At 42.3% G+C, this 21334-nt stretch overlaps 1 protein-coding gene across 1 annotated transcript; it reads left to right on the top strand.

Annotated features, from left to right (window-relative positions):
* Window positions 1-4250: 4250 nt before the first annotated feature.
* METTL2A (methyltransferase 2A, tRNA N3-cytidine) lies at window positions 4251-16937 on the top strand. The gene is made up of 9 exons (XM_066363091.1): window positions 4251-4383; window positions 4588-4679; window positions 6209-6564; window positions 8181-8230; window positions 8561-8621; window positions 10397-10536; window positions 12160-12266; window positions 14969-15034; window positions 16452-16937. Exons 1-9 carry the CDS (start codon window positions 4274-4276, stop codon window positions 16607-16609), a joined length of 1140 nt encoding a protein of 379 aa, XP_066219188.1. The 5' UTR covers window positions 4251-4273; the 3' UTR covers window positions 16610-16937.
* The last annotated feature ends 4397 nt before the right edge of the window (window positions 16938-21334 follow it).

Below are 21334 nucleotides of genomic sequence, written 5' to 3'. Positions count from 1 at the left end.
TTTCAAACAAAATTATATTTATGAGCTATTATTAAGTTTAGAAGCAGCCTGGCCTGTGGTGGCACAGTGGATAGAGCATTGACCTGGAATGCTGGCTTGAAACCCTGGGCTTTCCCAGTCAAGGCATGTATGACAAGCAAGCAATGACCAGCTAAAGTGAAGCAACTATACTTCTCAACCCTCCCCTCCATAAAAATCTTTAAGAAAATAAAAACAAAAAAAGAAAAGCAGGCTACTACTGCTGAGAGGCATGAGAGAACTTTATGGGTCAGTTCTAAACTTAATTATGATGATGGTTGCACAAATACAGATTTTTACAAAAACTCATTGAACTGTACACTTAAAATGGATGAATTTAACTGTAAATTAAACCTCAATGAAACTGTAAAAGGAGGGGGCACAAAGCAGTTTGTTCTGAAAATATTTTAACTGAAAAGTTACTTCTGGCCCTGGCTGGGTAGCTCAGTTAGTCAGAGCACCTACAAGAATCAACCAATGAGGCCCTGGCCAGTTGGCTCAGTGGTAGAGCGTCGGCCTGGCGTGCAGGAGTCCTGGGTTCGATTCCCGGCCAGGGCACACAGGAGAAGCGCCCATCTGCTTCTCCACCCCTCTTCCTCTCCTTCCTCTCTGTCTCTCTCTTCCCCTCCCACAGCCAGGGCTCCATTGGAACAAAGGTGGCCTGGGCTCTGAGGATGGCTCTATGGCCTCTGCCTCAGGTGCTAGAATGGCTCTGGTTGCAACAGAGCAACACCCCAGATAGGCAGAGCATCGCCCCCTGGTGGGCATGCCGGTGGATCCCGGTTGGGCACATGTGGGAGTCTGTCTGACTGCCTCCCTGTTTCCAACTTCAGAAAAATACACACACACACACACACACACACACACACACACACACACACAAAGAGTCAACCAATGAATGCAAAAATAAGTGGAACAACAAACTGATGATGTTTCTCTCTTTCTCAAATTAATAAAAAATTTTAATTATTCCTATAAATAAATTAGAAAAATATAAACCAAATTAGAAGGATATAAACCAAAATGTTTAATGGGTTAAATTAAGGATGGGGGCCTGTCCTGTGGTGGCGCAGTGGATAAAGCGTCGACCTGGAATACTGAGGTTGCTGGTTCAAAACTCTGGGCTTACTTGGTCAAGGCACATATGGGAGTTGACACTTCCTGTCTCCCCGCTTCTCTCTCTCTCTCTCTGTCTTTCCTCTCTAAAATAAATAAATGAAATCTAAAAAAAAAATTTTAATTAAGGATGGGATGGGGTATTTTTTGTCTTACTTGTGTCTTCTAAATGTTCTCCAATAAACACATATTTCTTTTGCAATAAGAAAAAATAGTCTTTTAAAATTAAAGTTTTAAACCAGTTTATTCAATTATCTAGGGCTGCCACAAATGCTGTCCAGGTTCTGTGAAACTTTAAGGAACGCAAATTAGGACACCAGGGAGCCTTCCCTGGCCCTTCAGATTCAGAGCACATACTTACACAGACCAGAATTGCCACTGATTGAAACAGAAAGCATGAAGCAATTAACTACTGGCGGCTGGGGTTGACACCCAAGGCAATAATCCAAACTAGAGTACTTAACCTTTAACCTCTTCTGAACCCATGCCACCCACTGAGCTAGAAAAGTTTTCTCTACTGGCCAGCAGAGGGACCCTTAACTCCTCCGAAACGCAGTGCAGTATGAAGTCTTGATAATTGCGAAGGACTCAGTCTTCCAAGATTCTCAGGGAAAAAAATATTTTAGGTGCTTCAAAAGATGAAGAAAAATGAGTTGTACAGGTCAATCAAAGATAATAGCATAAAAGTTAAGTTTAGGATACTTTAACGCATTTTTTCAATAGGGCCCAAATTGTTTGACATTTTAAATAACTCTATTGTAAATTTTATAACAAGTAACTTCAAGATCGAGCTCTTTGCAAGAAATTATACAGTGGGACTTGTTGATTGGGAGCCCTAACAGCTCTTTTTTTTTTAAGTGCAAATTTTTAAATATATTTTAAATTTTTATTTATTCATTTTTAGAGAGGAGAGAGAGAGGGAGAGAGAGAGAAAGAGAGGGAGAGAGAAGAGAGAGAGACAGAGAGAAGGGGGGAGGAGCTGGAAGCATCAACTCCCACATGTGCCTTGACCAGGCAAGCCCAGGGTTTCCAACCGGCGACCTCAGCATTTCCAGGTCGATGCTTTATCCACTGCGCCACCACAGGTCAGACTCTTTTTCTTTTTCTTTTTTTTTTACTCTTTTTTTTGACAGAGACAGAGAGAGAATCAGAGAGAGGGATAGACAGACAGGAAGGGAGAGAGATGAGAAGCATCAGTTCTTTGCTCTGGCACTTTAGTTGTTCATTGATTGCTTTCTCATATGTGCCCTGACCGTGGGGCTACAGCAGACTGAATAATCCCTTGCTCAAGCCAGCAACCTTGGGTCCAAGCCTGTGAGCTTTGCTCAAACCAGATGAACTTGCGCTCAAGCTGGCGACCTTGGGGTCTCGAACCTGGGTCCTCCGCATCCCAGTCTGACGTTCTATCCACTGTGCCACCACCTGGTCAGGTGCCCTAACAGCTTTTGATCTGGGAGAAACAAAGCCTGTAAATGAGAGAACAAGATGCCAACAATAAATATAAATCAACCATCATATCTGCATATAGCTGGCCTTGAGAAGAGACACAAATCCATGTACTTATTTGGATAAGTTTTATTCAAAATGTTTCAAAAGACCATGACAATGGCAAAAGTATTTTGTCTTCAAATAAAGCACAAGTGCTCCTGGCCTGTGGTGGTGCAGTGGATAAAGCATCAACCTGTAATGCTGAGGTCACTGATTCAAAACCCTGAGCTTGCACGTACAACAAATACTCAATGAACAACTAAACTGAAACAACTATGAGTATTGATACCTTTCGCCCCCCCATCTCTGTAAAATCAATAAATAAAACCTTTTTTTACAAATAAAGTACAAGTTCTTTATTATCTTTTATTCATTTGTGTGTTTCTCTTTGTGATTAGAGAGGGTTTGGGGATTGCTCCCATTTCTTTGGTGGGAGAGGTATAGAAGTTCTCATTGCTCCCCTTAGTTTTGACTATGGAAAGAATCTGCAATAGAGGAAATAATCACTGGGTATCAGGGTGCTAAAACTGCACTACTCAAATAACTCATTAACCCTTTTCTTCTCTTCCTCCAAGTGATAGTCACTCTTCTGGAAGTCTTCTCAACTAATCTTATCTTACATTGACAGCATATTTACTTCTAGGCTTTTGTCAAAATCCACTTGTAGTAATTATCAAAATAAAAAAATAGCCCTGGCCGGTTGGCTCAGCGGCAGAGCGTCCGCCTAGCATGCAGAGGACCCGGTTCGATTCCCGGCCAGGGCACACAGGAGAAGCGCCCATTTGCTTCTCCACCCCTCCGCCGTGCTTTCCTCTCTGTCTCTCTCTTCCCCTCCCGCAGCCAAGGCTCCATTGGAGCAAAGATGGCCTGGGCGCTGGGGATGGCTCTGTGGCCTCTGCCTCAGGCGCTAGAGTGGCTCTGGTCGCAACATGGCGATGCCCAGGATGGGCAGAGCATCGCCCCCTGGTGGGCAGAGCGTCGCCCCTGGTGGGCGTGCCGGGTGGATCCTGGTCGGGCGCATGCGGGAGTCTGTCTGACTGTCTCTCCCTGTTTCCAGCTTCAGAAAAATGAAAAAAAAAAAAAAAGTGTAAGACTTAAGTGTATTAATTTAACGAAACTACATATATCTGCATATGAATTGCAATCTTGATTATGCACATAAGCTTAGATATAAATAAACAGGTTATAAAAATTTAAGTTCTCCTTGGTTATTTCATATCCTCCCCCAAGAAAAATAATGTGGAATTATATATATCATAGCTTTTCAGTGTGAAAAGCTGATTCTTAGAGGACAGAAAATTGCCGTTTCCTCGCCCTGCGTATTACCTTCCACAATTCTTTTGGCCATCAGGTATACATAGGAATTGAGTATCCTTAATTTGGGTGAAACGGAGGAATCCAGAGCCCAGCACTGAAAGAAGGCTCAAGTGGGATGTCTCCCACTTTCTAGCCGCCATGCACGCCCACCAGAGCCCTTCCCAAACTCGAGGACCGCCCCAAGCCGTGAAGCTCGAACGCCAACCAGACACAGGCCATCGGAGCTGCCCCGCCTCCGTCTTTTCCCGCCCAGACACCGCGCCTTCCGGAAGGGGGCGTGGCCCGCAGGAAGTTCTCGGGTTACCGAGAGACGGACATTTCCGGCTCCGGTGTCATGGCTGGTTCCTGCGGTGGAGGGGCGCCGGTCGAGGCAGGCGGGAAGAGGCAGCAGTTCGGGAGCCGGTTGTTGAGCGATCCGGCGCGTGTCTTTCACTACAATGCCTGGTAACCACCCTTCCCCTTGGCCAGCCTGCGGCTCGCCCTCCGTCCCTCCGCCCAGAGCGCTTCGGGAAACCCTTGACCGCCGGCTACGAGTACCGATGCCCTATTCGAGGCGCTCTGCTCCCGCGGGAGAGGCGCTCCGAGGCCAGCCCTCCTTGTCCACAGCTGGAACGTGAGGACTCTAAGCTGCCTGTTTGATTTTCCTAGGGACAATGTGGAGTGGTCGGAAGAGCAGTCTGCGGCGGCGGAGAGAAAAGTCCGGGAGAACAGTACCCAGCGAGTGTGCCAGGAGAAGCAAGGTGCGCCAGGGGGTCCCTCAGTGGTACCCATGGCTAGCGCACTGCAAGACGCCCTCCCCGGCAGGCCAGAGAACCGAAGCTCCCGAGAGCCTTTGTTCCTGGGCTGGGAGGTAGAAGGGGAGAGAAAGAGGATGTGCAAGGATGGAGAAGGGTTACACCCGTAAAATCTTGTTAGCGCATAGAGGGTGTTTTACTTTTGGTTGATATTTTCTAGTGTTTTAAGTTTTTAATTGTGTTGACTAGAACCATATTAATATGGTTGGCCTATGGCAGTCAGCACACAGCTGTCTTTAGAGGATGTGTTTTCCATGTGGTTACACTTTGCCTGCGGAAATGTTACCACTGAACTTAGATCCAAGTGATTGGATTCCAAATGTTGTTGGAGGAGGGGTCTAATAACTGGTAAATTATGTCTTGTGTACTGGCTGTGAGGATTCAAAGCTTCAGCCAAGGAAAGATGGATGAAGCAGAATGGCAATAAGTCTGGACAAAGAAAAGAAACCACTTCTAGAGAGGCAGTTGGTATCATTGCAAAATATCCCTAGATGCTAAAACTAGGGCCTATGTCCTAAGAGACAATTGAAGGTAGGACTGAAAGAGTTCTGTACAACAATTAGAAGATTTTAGTTACAAAATATTTGCCATATATAGTTTGACAGACTAGGTCAAAGCAAGTTAAAGTTGAAAGGATTTTGAAAATCACATAGTCCAATATGCTGATTTTACAGTCAAAGAAGCTTGGACCATAGGACATTAAGTGCCTTGCCCAGAAGTAAGCTGTTAGTAGTACCACTGGTGGAACTGAAGCCCAGTTTTTTAGATATTTATTCTTTCTACTACACTAGTCAAGGTCCTGTATTGACAAAGAACAGAGAACTGAAAGTGAAGACAACCTTTATTACCATAAATAACAGCTGCTTTGGTATGTCCTGTCCTCTGTCATGAAAACTTTTCTCATTTGTGCCAGCATTCACTATTTCCTTTTAGCCTTCTTACCATTTTTAGTATTTATTAGTAGCAGAATATATATATATTTCTAAGCTCCACACTAGAAAGAACTACAGACAGAGGAAGAAAAGCTACCTGTACCTGAACCATTGAGTTCACGTGGGGAGCAACTGAAGAACCTGGGAGAGTTACCTTGTAAAAGATCTAGAGGGAAAAATAACTGCCCTCAAATACAAAATAGTTGTTCTGTACGGCCCTGAGAAATGGTAGGCCCTTTTAACCAGAAGTGATTAGACAGGTTTTTTGCTTAAGGTTATAATTTTCTCATAGTTAAGAGCCATCCAAAGCTGTGAGAGAGTTGATAGGTAGTAAGTGCCTTGGCAGAAGTTGGACTCTGTGGAAGGACAAAATATGGAGGGAATTCAAGTATGATAGGTGGTAGGACTGAATGATCTCTGTCTCTGAGATTATGGCTCTAATTCAGGATACTTTTATTATAAAATGAAGCAAGGTGACAATTGACGTTAGATAAATTAAGTATTGAGAAATTGTTCTTAAATTTTTTTCTTAAACATTTACAGTTGATTATGAGATGAATGCCCACAAATATTGGAATGACTTCTACAAAATCCACGAAAATGGGTTTTTCAAGGACAGGCATTGGCTTTTCACTGAATTCCCAGAGCTGGCACCTACTCAAAACCAAAATCATTTGGATTTGCTCTCAGAAAATCAGAGGATTGAAGTGTCTGGATGTAGGGGCAATGAGGATGGACCTGGTTTAATAATAGAAGAAGAGCACAAGTGTTCTTCAGACAGCTTGGGGCATAAAACAAAGACTCTCTCTGTGGAGGAGAATGTAACTCAGAAAGTCAGTCAGCTGGAAATCTGTGCTCATGAGTTTCCTGGATCCTCAGCCAACTATCGAATACTCGAGGTAACCTCCCTTTGTTGTCCTGGTGGTAGGGTTAGTAAAATTATAATGGTGTGCACATGGTCAGTATATAGAGGCTGACCACAAAGATGTTTCAGAGGGGAAGACTTGACTCTTATGTTGGCCAGGAATCACTTCCATTTTTGAACTGAAATGCCCAAAATGCAGACCAAGATATCTGGTGGTTGTGGCAAACAAAGATAGATCACCTGAGGCACTACCCTGGAATGTCATATAGCATCTGAAAATTGTAGGTCGTGTTGTACCTGCCATCTGGAAAAGAGGCCCAGGTCCCTGAACAACTTCTGTTACTTCTTTTATGAACAATTATATATGAAGTGGAGAGGTTAGTTGGGATGATGCCTGATTCTCAGATGTGGGAGAATTCTTGTCTTCTAAGTTTGCATGCTGTTGTAGAAGCAAGGCTAGACCTGGAAAGGTGTCTAGGTGGGTACTGTAATATAAATTCACAAATGGTGACTACATACTCTGCTGCAAGCTGATTAGTCTTGAGACTGAGTCCTGTGGCATGACCTTATATTAGTCTCTTACCCTCCCCAAACAGAGTGTGACTTCTCTCTGTCTCTGCTCATAGTTTTTATGAAAGTTATTGAAATAATGTATTTAAAATGTCTAAGAATAGTGTCTGGCATATAGTAAGCCCTTAGTAAAAGGTCACTGTTTTTTTCTTTTTTTTTTTAATGTTTATTTAATTGATTTGAGAGAGAGAGACAAGAATATCAATCTGTTCCTGTATGTTCCCTGACTGGGAATCAAACTGGTAACCTCTGCTCTTCCGGATGATGCTCCAGCCACCCGAGCTATCTTGCCATGGCAAAAAGGTCGCTGTTTTTATTACCACACCCCGCACTGTATTTAGGACAGTGTAATCATGGTTCCCTTTTCATGAATTTTTCAGCCCAGTCTATTAGAAACGTTTTTCTGTGATATAGTGGAGCTCAGTAAGAAAATAATTCATCTACAGGATCATGCACTAGAATTAAAAAAGTGAAAGTAATCCATGCCCTTTTTTCTAGACTAACTCCTTTCTGGTAATAAGAACCCATGCTAGGCCTGACCAGGCGGTGGCGCAGTGGATAGAGCGTAGGACTGGGATGCCGAGGACCCAGGTTCGAGATTCCGAGGTTGCCAGCTTGAGCGCAGGCTCATCTGGTTTGAGCAAAAGCTCACCAGCTTGGACCCAAGGTCACTGGCTCGAGCAAGGGGTTACTCGGTCTGCTGAAGGCCTGCGGTCAAGGCACATATGAGAAAGCAATCAATGAACAACTAAGGTGTCGCAGTGCGCAACGAAAAACTAATGATTGATGCTTCTCATCTCTCCATTCCTGTCTGTCTGTCCCTGTCTATCCCTCTTTCTGACTCTCTCTCTGTCTCTGTAAAAAAATAAATAAATAAAAATTAAAAAAAAAAAAAAAAGAACCCATGCTAACTCTTTTAGGGTTCCTGGGTTCAAGATTAGGGAGTGTCGGATACTGTTTACCTCTGATGGCTATATCATCCCTAACACAATTAGGCAAGTTTCTCTATCGTTGATTATTTATTTAGCTTCAGATAATTTAGAAAGTTCTGTGATTGATAGTTCACATTTCTATCTGCAGGTTGGTTGTGGTGTTGGAAACACAGTCTTTCCAATTCTACAAATCAACAAGTAAGTATATTGTAAAGTTTAACCATATGACAGCAAAAAGAAAAGTTGGGGTTGTTTATCAAAAATCTTACTACACCAGATGTGACAGTAGTTATGGGGAACCATGGGTTACAGGAGATTTGGATTTCTACATTATCCATTTATGGAATGTTTTTATTTAATTTGATATGCTAATAATCTTTGTCATCAGGGAAATTAGTGAGGTTTAAAACCTGTTGTATGCATAAAATGTGGTACCTTTTATAGTTTAACTCTGTTACTTAGGAAAGAGAATAGACATAATCCAGTTTGTAATGTAATTGTTCTGCTTTTTTTTCCTGCCCATTTCAGTGACCCAAGACTCTTTGTTTACTGTTGTGATTTTTCTTCCACAGCTATACAACTGGTCCAGGTAAGTATGGTGGCTCCTATCAGTAATTTTCACTGGTTAAAAGGAAAAGGCCTCGTAAAAGTCACGGTTTCTAGTTATTTTCTTATTGTACTGTAGTCTGAAAGTCAAAGATTTCCTGAAACAGCCTGGAGTAAAAGAAAGGACCAAACATACATACAGAATCTGCCACTTGCCAGCTCTGGAGCTTTGGGCGGGTCTTTTGACCTCTCCAAACTTATGAATTAAAATGCCTGACCTGTGGTGGTACAGTGAGTAAAGCGCTGACCTGAAATAGCTGAGGTTGCTGATTCGTAACTGCTGGCTTGCCCAGTCAAGGCGCATATGAAAAGCAACTACTACAAGTTGATAATTCCTGTTCCTCCCCCCCCCCTTTCTCTCTCTCTCTCTCTCTCTCTCTCTCAAGTAAAATTAAAAAAACACACAAAAGAATTAAAATGAGATGATTGTTCAGTCAGGTTTCTTTGAGTTACAAGTCACAGAAACTTGTAGACAAACTCAACCAATAAAGTAGAATGTCATAGAACCCAAGAGTATAAAATGCAGCCAGGACTGAAACTCAGCCCTGAAAAGGTGTCAGATACCAAGGCAAGTCGGCTGTCTGGTAAGATGTTGCTGCCCCTTCTATCACTACACCTCTCTCAGGTTCTTAGTGTCTTTATCTCTCATTGCCCAGTGCTTACTTGCCTTTTTAAAATTTGTTTTTGCCCTGGCCGGTTGGCTCAGCGGTAGAGCGTCGGCCTGGCATGCGGTGGACCCGGGTTCGATTCCCGGCCAGGGCACATAGGAGAAGCGCCTATTTGCTTCTCCACCCTCCACCCCCCCCCTTCCTCTCTGTCTCTCTCTTCCCCTCCCGCAGCCAAGGCTCCACTGGAGCAAAGATGGCCCGGGCGCTGGGGATGGCTCCTTGGCCTCTGCCCCAGGCGTTAGAGTGGCTCTGGTCGCAGCAGAGCGACGCCCCGGAGGGGCAGAGCATCGCCCCCTGGTGGGCAGAGCATCTCTCCTGGTGGGCGTGCCGGGTGGATCCCGGTCGGGCGCATGCGGGAGTCTGTCTGACTGTCTCTCCCCGTTTCCAGCTTCAGAAAAATACAAAAAAAAAATAAAAAGAAAGTAAAATTTGTTTTTGAAAAATAAATAAATTTGTTTTTGCAGACTAGCTTTTTATAATAGGCTTTTCCTGGTTTTGCACATGGCCTTGGCATGCTTGCCCCTCCCAGTCCTTTACAAGTTCACCCTGTTTAGGTATTCTCAGAATCTCACCGGAATGACTATATCTCTATTCCAAAGTCCCCAGAAAGAGTCTGGTTGGCCTAGCCCAGCTGGTAATCTGCTTGCTTCTTTTTACTTAGCTATGACTAATGAGGAACAAAGTCACATTTTTGGAGAAAAGAGATATGAAAAGGGAAGTTACCCTGAAATGCATTTATTATAATAAGTTAAATTTTCCACATTTAGAGAAACGAATTTTTCCTGGAGAAGTCTGTGATCTGTGTAATATGCTGTAGTTGGATTGGGAGTTGTTTTAAATCATGCTTTTTCAATATGTTTTGTTTCTTTATGAGGTTTTCATTTATCTCTTGGTCACCTATCTTCCTGATTATTTTGTAGTCTTCAGATCTAAATCTGCGTAGAATAATGTAAGAATGTGTGCCTTAGTGATCAGAGCTCTGTCCCTCAGAGGGAAGTAACTGCAGTTACATTGAAAGCAAGATTAGCTTGCCTTGAGGTTCTGTGAACATTCTCTAACCCATGTGTTTCTGTCTTCCAACTGTCTGCAGACAAATCCAGCATATGATCCTTCTCGGTGTTTTGCCTTTGTTCACGATTTGTGTGACGAAGATAAGACTTACCCAATTCCCAGGGGTAGTCTTGATATTATCATCCTCATATTTGTTCTTTCAGCAATTGTTCCAGACAAGTAAGTTGTAGGTTCCTTAACCAGTAGTGTAACAAAAACAAAGCTTCCATCAGGGACCTTGATGTCAGAGTTGAGCCCTAAATAAAAAGAATGTTCTGATAGAAAGAAGCCACTCCATCTAGAGTGATAGAAGCATCTCAAACATTTTCCTAAATTTGGTCCAACTTCTGTTTATTAACTTCAGTGGTTGGTTCTTTTTATCATTTTTATTGTGTAATATCCCTGCAAAATGGATGAGCCAGCTTTAATGAATGTGTGGAGAAATGTCCCATTGATATTCTCACATTATGCTCTTTAAGATATTTGAGTGCCACCACTGTTAGATAACATCTCATTATTGGTCTTTTTAAATATTCTAAATAAACCATGTTTATTAACAGCACAAAATTTACAGTGAAGCTTAACTAAGCTGTTCTCTGATGATTAAGGTCTGTGGGAAACTGAAGTATGCTAGAATTTTATAAAATCAACTTAAATAAAAGACAATTGCTGTACCCTAAAAGATACTGCTAAGGCCTCACAGACATAGGCAACTCGTCTTCCTGGTGAAATACATATTATCTAAAGGAAGCAATGTTGGTTGAAGACCCCGGGGGAGTGATTGATTTTTGTCTAGTGCCTATTTTCTCTAGAATAGCATTTAGTCATCTGACCTGATGGGGATATTATCAGTGTGCAGTAAAGGCATATGGAGGACAGCCCAAAGGGCCTGGCATGGCTCAAAACATTAATAAGTACAGAAGTTTAAATATTACAAACTTTTATAAACTGACACGGACTAAAACAAAGCATTGAAGTTAAAATAAATTATTCAATATTTAAATAAACTTTCAAATTTTTTTGTAAGTTTGTAGCATTTATACTTATGAAATTAGAAAAGCAGAAACCTCTAACAGACCTTGATGTGAAAAGTGAAGTAGGATATGTGAAATGCTGTGCCCATAGTTACTGATTTGCATACTGTCACCATGTAAATTGTAACTTCTTGAGGTTTAGTCTTTATTTAACCGATGGAAAGATCGGTCTCTGCATTCAAACAGCTTGGGCCTAGCAGAGCAGGCAGATGAGTCAGCTAGCAGTCCACAGTGAATGGTCAGGGCTCCCATGAGAGCCATGGGGTACAGGGCAGGAATGGCTTCTTCATGAGGCAGTCCCAGGAATTGAGCCAAGCCGACTTTGTCACTTCCCCTATAGTAGAGCCCTAAGGCAAAAGCAGGTTATCCTCAGTTGTGATCAGGCCCCAGAAGGCACATCAGGAATTTGGATAAGTGCTTGACCTGTGGTGGTGCACAGTGGATAAGGCGTCAGCATGGAATGCTGAAGTCTGTTCAAAACCTTGGGCTTGTCCTGTCAAGGCACATACGAGAAGCAACTACTATCACTTGATGCTTCTCACTCTTCCCCCCACCTTTCTCTTTCTCTCTCTCTCTTTCTTTCTCTCTCTTTCTTCTTCAGTGAGAGGAGAGAGAGAGAATTTGGATGTGTGCTCCCATTCTAACTAAAGCAGGGGCAGAAGATCTGAGATTTCAGGGTTAGAAGTCCACTGGCTTTCCAGAACATGCAAAAAGGAAAAGGAATCCTGTCCTTAAAAAGACCTGATTTTCATCCCCTGTTACCCCACAGGATGCAGAAGGCTATCAACGGGCTGAGTGGGCTTCTGAAGCCTGGAGGGATGATGCTTTTGCGAGATTATGGCCGCCATGACATGGCTCAGCTTCGGTTTAAAAAAGGTATTTGCAACTATAATGAAAACAATGGTTTCGCCATCAGAATAGACATACAAATCAGTGGAACAGAATAAAGACTAGAATTATAGCTCCATTTATAAAGCTACTTAATACATGACTAGGATGGTCTGTTTTGGAAGAATTATGTATTCTAGGTTGGTTATTAGGAGGTTTTTGAAACTAAGCTACCTTTAAAAGAAGCTTTTGTTTTTGTTTTATTTGTTTGTTTTTAAGAAAAAGCGGTGTTTACATAAATAATTTTAAATATGGTATGGCATCAGCCTCACCAGTGGTGGTGCAATGGATAAAATGTTGATGCTGAGGACCCAGGTTCGAAACCCTGAGGTCACCAGCTTGAGTGTGGGCTCATCTGGCTTGAGTAAGGCTCACCAGCTTGAGTGTAGGATCATCAATAGGATCCCAAGGTCTCTGGCTTGAGCGAGGGGTCACTGGCTAGGCTTAAGGATCATATGAGGCACTCAATGAATAACTTAAGTGATGCAACTACAAGTTGATGCTTCTCATCTCTCTCCCTTCCTGTCTCTCTCTCCCACAAAAAAAAAAATGTGGTATGGTATGGCAAACAATGTTATTAAAAAGTTAAAAGACAAATTTATTTTCAGTGCATAAAACAGTTAAAGATTTGCCTGACCAGGATAGAGCATCGGACTGGGATGTGGAGGACCCAGGTTCTAAACTCCAAGGTTGCCAGCTTGAGCGCGGGCTCATCTGTTTTGAGCAAGGCTCACCAGCTTGAGGCCAGGATCGCTGGCTTGAGCAGGGGGTCACTCGCTCTGCTGTAGGCCCCCAGTCAAGGCACATATGAAAGCAATCAATGGACAACTAAGGTGCCACAGTGAGAAATTGATGCTTCTTATCTCTCTCCCTTCCTGTCTGTCTGTCCCTCTCTCTGTCTCTGTCCTGGAAATATATATATGTTTGTGTGTGTGTACACACACACACACACACACACACGCACGCACAGTTAAAAACTTAATATCTGTACATTTCAAGGGACTCTTGGCAAACTGATAAGGAAAAGATCAGTGACCCAACCAGAAAAACAGGGAAGGAATATTTTGATTTACAGAAGAACAATTCAAATAGCCAAAAACAAAACTTGAGGGAATTACAATAATCATGAGATACCAGTTCTTAAACCTGTTGCTGGCCAATTCAAAGAAAGATATGTTCCTCCATTACTGGTAAAACAGGAATTGTTATGGCCATTTTAAAAGCACCCTGTGTTATCTATTCAACCCAACAACCCTTTTGGTAATTTTTTTCTTTTTTTATAATTTTTCCATTGATTTAGAGGGTGGGGGAGGGAGAGTAGAAGAGAGAGAGAAGCAGCAACTTGTCGTTCACTTAGTTCCGTTTAGTTGTGCACTCACTGATTGCTTATGTGCCCTGACTAAAACAAAATCTTGGAAACAAAGTGAAAGCCTCTGGATAGGGGAATGTAGTGCTTGTCGCATGAGGTAGTTCCCATAACACTGGTGTTGGAGGTAAGTGGGGGAGTTCCATTGTATTGCCACCTGAGTAAAGCAGTGTACAGATGAGTATTTCAAACTTGATCTCACATATAACAGTAGCTGGAGAAAGATACAAAAAGTAAAGCAAGTAAGATTATATTGACATTCAAAAGGTGAAGGATTACACACCAGGGTATTAAGCGGGCATAAAGTCAGGGCATTTGCAACGGAGGGAGTGCGTGTCCAAGATAAAAACAGTGTATGTGTTATCATTTATGAGTGTGTGTGTGTAGACACATGGAGAGACATGCGAAATGACAGTTACCAAAATGGTATTAGTTGCTGTCTTAAGTTTCCATTCCTTAGACTTAGCTATATTGCTTGATGTTTTCCCTCCCTCCCTCTTCCTTTCTTCCTTCCTTTTCTTTCCATTCCCCCCTCCCCTCCCCTCCCCTCCCCTCCCCTCCACTCCACTCCCTCCTCCTCCCCCCCTCCCCCTCCCCTCCCCCCCCTCCCTCCCTCCCTCCCTTCCTTCCTTTTTCCTTCTTTCCCTTCCTTCCTTCCCTTCCTTTTTTTTTTTTTTTTTTACACAGACTGAGAGAGAATCAAAGAGGGATAGACAGGGACAGAGGGAGATGAGAAGCATCAATCATTAGTTTTTCATTGTGACACCTTAGTTGTTCATTGATTGCTTTCTCATATGTGCCTTGACCGTGGGCCTTCAGCAGACTGAGTAACCCCTTGCTCGAGCCAGTGACCTTGGGTCCAAGCTGGTGAGCTTTTGCTCTAACCAGATGAGCCTGCGTTCAAGCTGGCGACCTCGGGGTCTCAAACCTGGGTCTTTCGCATCCCAGTCTGACGCTCTATCCACTGCACCACCGCCTGGTCAGGCCCTTTTTTTTTTTTTTTTAATACAAAGAATATAAGGTGTTTAGTCAGGGAAAGGGAAAAAATAACCTTTTTTCAGCATGAACCAGAACTCTAGAACAGGGGACTAAGAATTGCATGTGTTACCTAGCCTGCAGTTTGATTATTCCCTTTGGGCTGCTCTTCTCTGCAGCCTCATTCCTTTATAGGAGAGAAATTGCAGATTCCTGCAAAGTACCAAGTGTTACCAAGAAAGAATTCTGTTCTCTGCCCAGGAAGATGATCTGTGATGTACCTTTGATTGACAGTGAAATTCAGAGAAGTGCTTTAAATTTTCTCTGATTTTGCCACATTGCTCTGCAGGTCAGTGTCTATCTGAAAATTTCTATGTGAGAGGCGATGGCACCAGAGTTTACTTCTTCACACAAGGTATGGAAACAACACTCATCCTTATACTAATACTCCTAAAGTACCGTATTTCCCCATATATAAGATGCTCCCATGTATAAGACGCACCTTAATTTTGAGGCCCAAAATTTGGGGGGAAAATGTATTACATAAAGTTATTGAACTCGTTTTATTTGTCATAAAATTCATACAACTCTTCAAGTAATGCAAGTAAAAAAATCTGCAACCACTGTATAAGACACCCAGTTTTTAGACCCCAGATATTTCAGGAAAGGGTGTGTCTTATACATGGGGAAGTATAGTAGTACCACATTAAATTTTCCTCAGTGGACTCGCACATGTAAATCATCTTACCCTCCTACCTTTTGCAGCCTTTTCCTGCCCTTCCTGTCCCCCACAGCCAACCTGAACCACTCAGCCTTCTCCAGATACTCAGCGTGTACGCCTTCAGTCCTCTGCCTTGTTCTGCTCTCTGTCACTTTGTTCAAAACAGGAAACCAGCTCGTTTTGCAAAACTTCAGCTGTTTCACTCTCCGAGCTGTGTTGTGCCTTAGGTGTACTTGTGTTAGGGTGAACTTACCATTCCCTGGGTTCCACATATCACCCAAAGTGCTCTCGTCTGCTGCTTGCCCAGCTACAGCTTTCCTTGATGGGTGCTGTAAGAACTCCATTGCTGGGCCCTTTGTCAGGTCACATACTTAATGAGCCTTTGGTTAAAGTGATGGAACCTCTCCCCTAAAAAGAATAAAAGGGGGGCTTTAGACATACATATACAGGGGGTCCTTGGGTTACGACATAGTTTCGTTCCCAGATTTTGATGTAAGTCGAAACGACCCTAACCTAAGTCACTTATCCTAACACATTTATAAAATCATAATCTAGAACATAAAAACACAAGCCACAGAAAAGGGAAAAGGACATAAATATGCTGGACTGTGTATTCTTCCGCCACGCGCAACCAAACTAGTTTGCCCATGTAGTCCATAAGTATGACGCTAATGGCGTAAGCTGAAACACTCATGTCTCAATTTTTTAAAGTTTTTATGGGAATGAGCATTGTAAACTCGAAATGTCGTACATTGAGACTATTGTAAGCCCTTGAACTCTCTGTATGTAGGTTTTTACATGTAATTTTAAGGTGGTCATAGAGCCCTTCATGAAAAGTCCTCCCCATCAGCTGACTGACTCTTAGAGAAGCTCTCCCTCGGGTTCCAGGCCACCTTTCCCAGAAGGTCAGGCTCCCCATACCTACACATGAACTTGCTATTTCCAAGCCACTACTGCATTTCTGCATTTGTAACCAAACAGCTCTCCTGAAGCCACTTAAAATATATAAATAATGACAGCAATCTCAAGGAGCTTCATTTAACATAGGAAGTGAAAGACACTATGCTTTTTCTTCTGGGGAAAATATATAAACATCTCTTTTCCAATCTAGATGAATTGGACACACTTTTCACGACTGCAGGACTGGAAAAGGTTCAGAACCTGATGGATCGCCGATTGCAAGTGAACCGAGGGAAACAGCTGACAATGTACCGAGTTTGGATTCAGTGCAAATATCGCAAACCTCTTCTGTCCAGCACTGGCTCCTGACGGCATGGGAGCTGCTTGGCTTTTATACTTTTATTTTTTTTAAATTTTTTTCGAGAGTCCAGTGAAACAGGGAAAGGCTTAGGATAGAAGAAGCAACAGGAGAGAGCCAAGGTAGAGCTGCTATTGGCTACTGAAAAGTCATAGAAAAGAGGGCCTTGGAGAAAGGCTGAGGGGGTTAACCCCAGGATAAGCTGCAACTGCCCGTGCTCACCTGGTTTCAAGTCTCATGGGGACCCTTGGAGTTTAGGAGATGCACACCTGAGAGGGATAAAAGGTATGGGCATGCTCCTGGGAGGGAGAGTGCCTCCCTGGCTTTCTTTATTTCTTATTTAAAAAAAATTTTTTTATTTATTGATTTTAGAAAATCATGGTTTTATTGTTCCAATTATTTATGCATTCATTTGTTGATTCTTGCAAGTGCCTGGACCATGTTGGAACCCCCAACCTTGGCATACTGGGATGACATTCTAACCAGCTGAGCTATCCCGCCAGGGCCTCTATGGCTTTTTTAAAAGAACAACCACAAATGGTGTCTTATTGATGTTGGACAGCTCAAGGAATCAAACAAACTTGAGCCTTGAACCTAGGAAAAATTACTTATCAAGATTCTAACAATCATGCTTCATATTTGTGAAGCCCTTTAATATATACTTTTCTCCAGCTTATTCTTATTGTGATATCTCAAAGAATCTTGTCATTTTATAATATCTTAATTGAAATTCATGTAAATTGGGAATTTTAAAGGCATCAAGAATTTATTTCCAGCCTGGCCAGGCGGTGGTGCAGTGGATAGAGCATCGGACTGGGATGCGGAAGACCCAGGTTCGAGACCCCGAGGTCACCAGCTTGAGCGCAGGCTAATCTGGCTTGAGTAAAAAGCTCACCAGCTTGGACCCAAGGTCGCTGGCTTTAGCAAGGGGTTAGTCGGTCTGCTGTAGTCCCCCAGTCAAGGCACATATGAGAAAGCAATCATGAACAACTAAAGTGCCACAACGAAAAACTTATGATTGATGCTTCTCATCTCTCTCTGTTCCTGTCTGTTTGTCCCTATCTATCCCTCTCTCTCTCTCTGTCTCTGTAAAAAAAAAAAAAAAAAAAAAAAAATTCCATGTATAAGTGTCATGTATGATAAACTCATTTGACTGTAAGTTTCATTAAATTATTTGGGAATTCAAATATCTGGTTCCAGGGTGTTTTAAGTACTTTTCCCCTTCTAAGTAAACTGTTTAAAAATTAAAAAGATCTTTTTCACTTTTAGCAAAATTGTCTTTCTTTTTTATTCTACACTTAAATGTTTGACACAATAGTAGTGCCATGTCACTTCACTTCTGAATGTGATCATCATTATATGTTCTTTTTTTCAATTTTTACTTTTCATGTTTCTCTTCTCCCTCCCTCTCTAAAATCAGTAAATAAAAATTAAAAAAAATGAAATTAGGGCTGTGGCCAGGTCGCTCAGTTGGTTATAACGTCATCTGGATGCATCAAGGTTGCAGGTTCAATTCCCCATGAGGGCACATACAACAAGAATTGACCAACGGATGAATAAATGAGTGGAACAATGAGTCAATGTCTCTCTCTAATATCACTGAATTAAAAAATTATTTTTAAAGGAGAAATTTACATGGAAACACTACCATCCATAGATAACCAAGTTTTCCCAATGGTCCCAATATATGATTTATCACTTTAAAAATAAGCCATTTTGGCCTGACCTGTGGTGGCGCACTGGATAAAGTGTTGACCTGGGATGCTGAGGTCACTGGTTCAAAACCCTGGGATTACCTGGTTAAGGCACATATGGGAGTTGATGCTTCCTGCTCCTCCCCTCTTCTCTCTCTCTCTCTCTCTCTCTCTCTCTCTCCCCCCCCTCTCCCTCCCTCCCTCTTTCCTCCCTCCCTCCCTCCCTCTTCCTTCTTTCCTCTCTAAAATGAATAAAGTCTTAAAAAATTGAAAAATAAACCATTTTGTTGCATGTAGTAATCATGTCTCAGCTTCATTCAAGCTTGTTTTCATGACCTTGACATTTGAAGATTACAGACTACTTTGCAGAATGTCCTTAGTTGGGTTTGTTGATACTTCCTCATGATTTGGTTCAAGTTCTTCCTTTTTGGGAGTAGTCAGAAGTGATGCTCTACTTCTCTCATTGCTTCCTATAAGGATACATGCTTCAGAATACCCCATTGGTGATGTTAACCTTGATCACTTAATTGAGGTGGTGTCTGCTGGGATTTTCTACTAAAAAGTTACTAGTTAGAGAAAAAAGTTACTAATAAGCATTTCTGAGACTATCCTGTTCCTTACCAAACTTTATCCCTGGTTTCAGCATCTTTTGCTGTTTCTTGGTTGATTACTACTATGATAGTGGTCGTATGGTATTTTCTAATCCCAGTACCTCTACATTTATTGATGTTCTGTAAGGAAGGCTTTCTTTTCTTATCTATGTACTTAATATGGACTTAATGGATGATTATATTTTATGCTATTATTTTGGTGCTTGTATTGTCACAGATTTGGCCAGCGGGAACCTGTTCAAATGCTTCTGTAATCTTTTGATGTGTCCCCTTTCTTTTTTGAGCACTTCATGCACAAGTTGTTCCAGGCTCATCTTGTACTTTTTCTGTCCCAGTCTGAGTCAGCCATTTCCCCCAAGGAGCTGTTTCTTTAGAGGAGAAAGGTACTCAGAAACCAAGCTAAGTATGCTCATTGCTATTGGGATGTTAATATTCCCTGGCCACCTAAGCATGGAGCCAAGGGATATATGTATGTATGTATACATACCCTTGCATCTATGTTCCTATGCTTACATGTATTGAAAACCATCAGTTCAAATCAATACTTTTGATTAAAAAATACATATGTGTGTGTGTGTGTATTTCATTTTAGAGGAGAGAGAGAGATGAAGGTGGGGGGAGGAACAGGAAGCATCAACTCCCATATATGCCTGACCAGGCGTGCCCAGGGTTTTGAACCAGTGACCTCAGCATTCCACGTCGATGCTTTATGCACTGCACCACCACAGGCCAGGCAATACTTTTGATTTCAATTCCACACCACAGGATTTGTTCTAATTTTAATTCTCTCTCCCTGTACTTGTTCACTTTTCCAACAATCCCAAGCTCCCATTATTATATTGGGCCAGTCCCCTCATACATAACCATTCTGTGCCACCACCCTCTTGGTGAGAAGGGCATCCACCTCTGACACCTCACTCCATGCCATTCTTGCCACTACTTTCTTATATAGACGCCCTTCTCACCCTGCCCTGAGTCCAGTACCTCCATGGGGTCACCACAACTCTGCTCCTGTGCCGACATCTACCTACCTTGGCCTCACCTAACGAGTTTTAAAAGGTGGGAGGGAGTGAACCTCACATCTTTTCATTGCACTGAATTTCTTTAAAAGGAAAAGACTGAGTATCAGGAATGGTATTTCACTTATCATTTGGAATGAAGAACGTTAACTCAATGGTCCATTAAAGACCCTCCGTTGGCATCTCTGAAGCATTTCAAAGCACCAGGAGCAGTTTTCATTACATCTTCCAAGCACCTGAGTTGGATTTTGGGGCTTAGGTAAAACAGATGGACTTCCTGCCCCCTGCTCCCTTTTCTTCTGTGCCATCTGCTAAGCCTTCTTTTTGCTCCCTTTTTATCTGTCAGGGTAACTTGAACTCCTTAAGGGACTTTGCATAATTTTTCAGCCTTGGAATTGCTAATGATGAGCAGGGGACAATTAAACATTGTCAGGGTAGCCTGACCTGTGGTGGCGCAGTAGATAAAGCATCAACCTGGAAACGCTGAGGTTGCCGGTTCAAAACCCTGGGCTTGCCTGGTCAAGGCACATATGGGAGTTGATGCTTCTTGCTCCTCCCCCTTCTCTCTCTCTCCGCTCTCTATAATGAATAAATAAAATCTTAAAAATAAATAAATAAAATAAACATCGTCAGGGTACATTAAAGTATGACCTTAGTGCCACTCAGAGAAACAGACTGGACTACCGACCTGACTGAATGTCATCTCTTGATATTGTTAATGCAAAAAAAAATAAAAGTGCTGCATTGCCTGGGAAGGTAGTTCCACGTGTGAAACTGCTCAGGAAGTTGTGTGGTTTTAGATTCAAATCTAATAGAGAAGTGTTTCTGAAACTGATTTATCTTCCTAAGTAGTGTTAATTTGACTGAGGAGATCAAATTCAATGTTTGAAAACTCGGGGACAATTTCAAACATTTACTGGAGCTGTTGGAGTGGAGCCGTGTTCCTTAAGGCAGTGTCCAAGGTCAGGGTATATAACAGGATCACCAGGAGAGCATGAGTCCTTACACCACAAAAGTTACTCATCTCCAATTTTGTGTACTTTGTTTTGAGCCTGGCCTCTGCTAATGCTGTCAAACCTATGTTTTGTAATGGGTCTGTTACCTGCCTGCTCTCTTGGGCTCTGGTAGAATAGGGCCTTGGGACCTAAGTAGGAAAGGAAAATCTAATGGACTAAGATATCCTACTTTTCCTCTAATTGATTTCTCTCTGCTTGAAGACGTTACTTTAGTAATGAGTGGAGAGTTCTCTCTGTGTCTTAGAAGATGAGCCCAGGGCAAACAGCTTTTCTCACTCTTCACAAAGACCTGTTCTTTGGTTTGTGGCTGGAGCTGCTATTTTCAGATACCGGCTACATTAATGCATTACAGATTTTTGTATGTTTCTTAATTTTGTGTGCAGGTAATGATCTGAG

The sequence above is a fragment of the Saccopteryx leptura genome, chromosome 2 (genome assembly GCF_036850995.1).
Source record: "Saccopteryx leptura isolate mSacLep1 chromosome 2, mSacLep1_pri_phased_curated, whole genome shotgun sequence".
Classification (NCBI taxonomy): Eukaryota; Metazoa; Chordata; class Mammalia; order Chiroptera; family Emballonuridae; genus Saccopteryx; species Saccopteryx leptura.
This window is presented reverse-complemented; position numbering and strand designations above follow the sequence as displayed.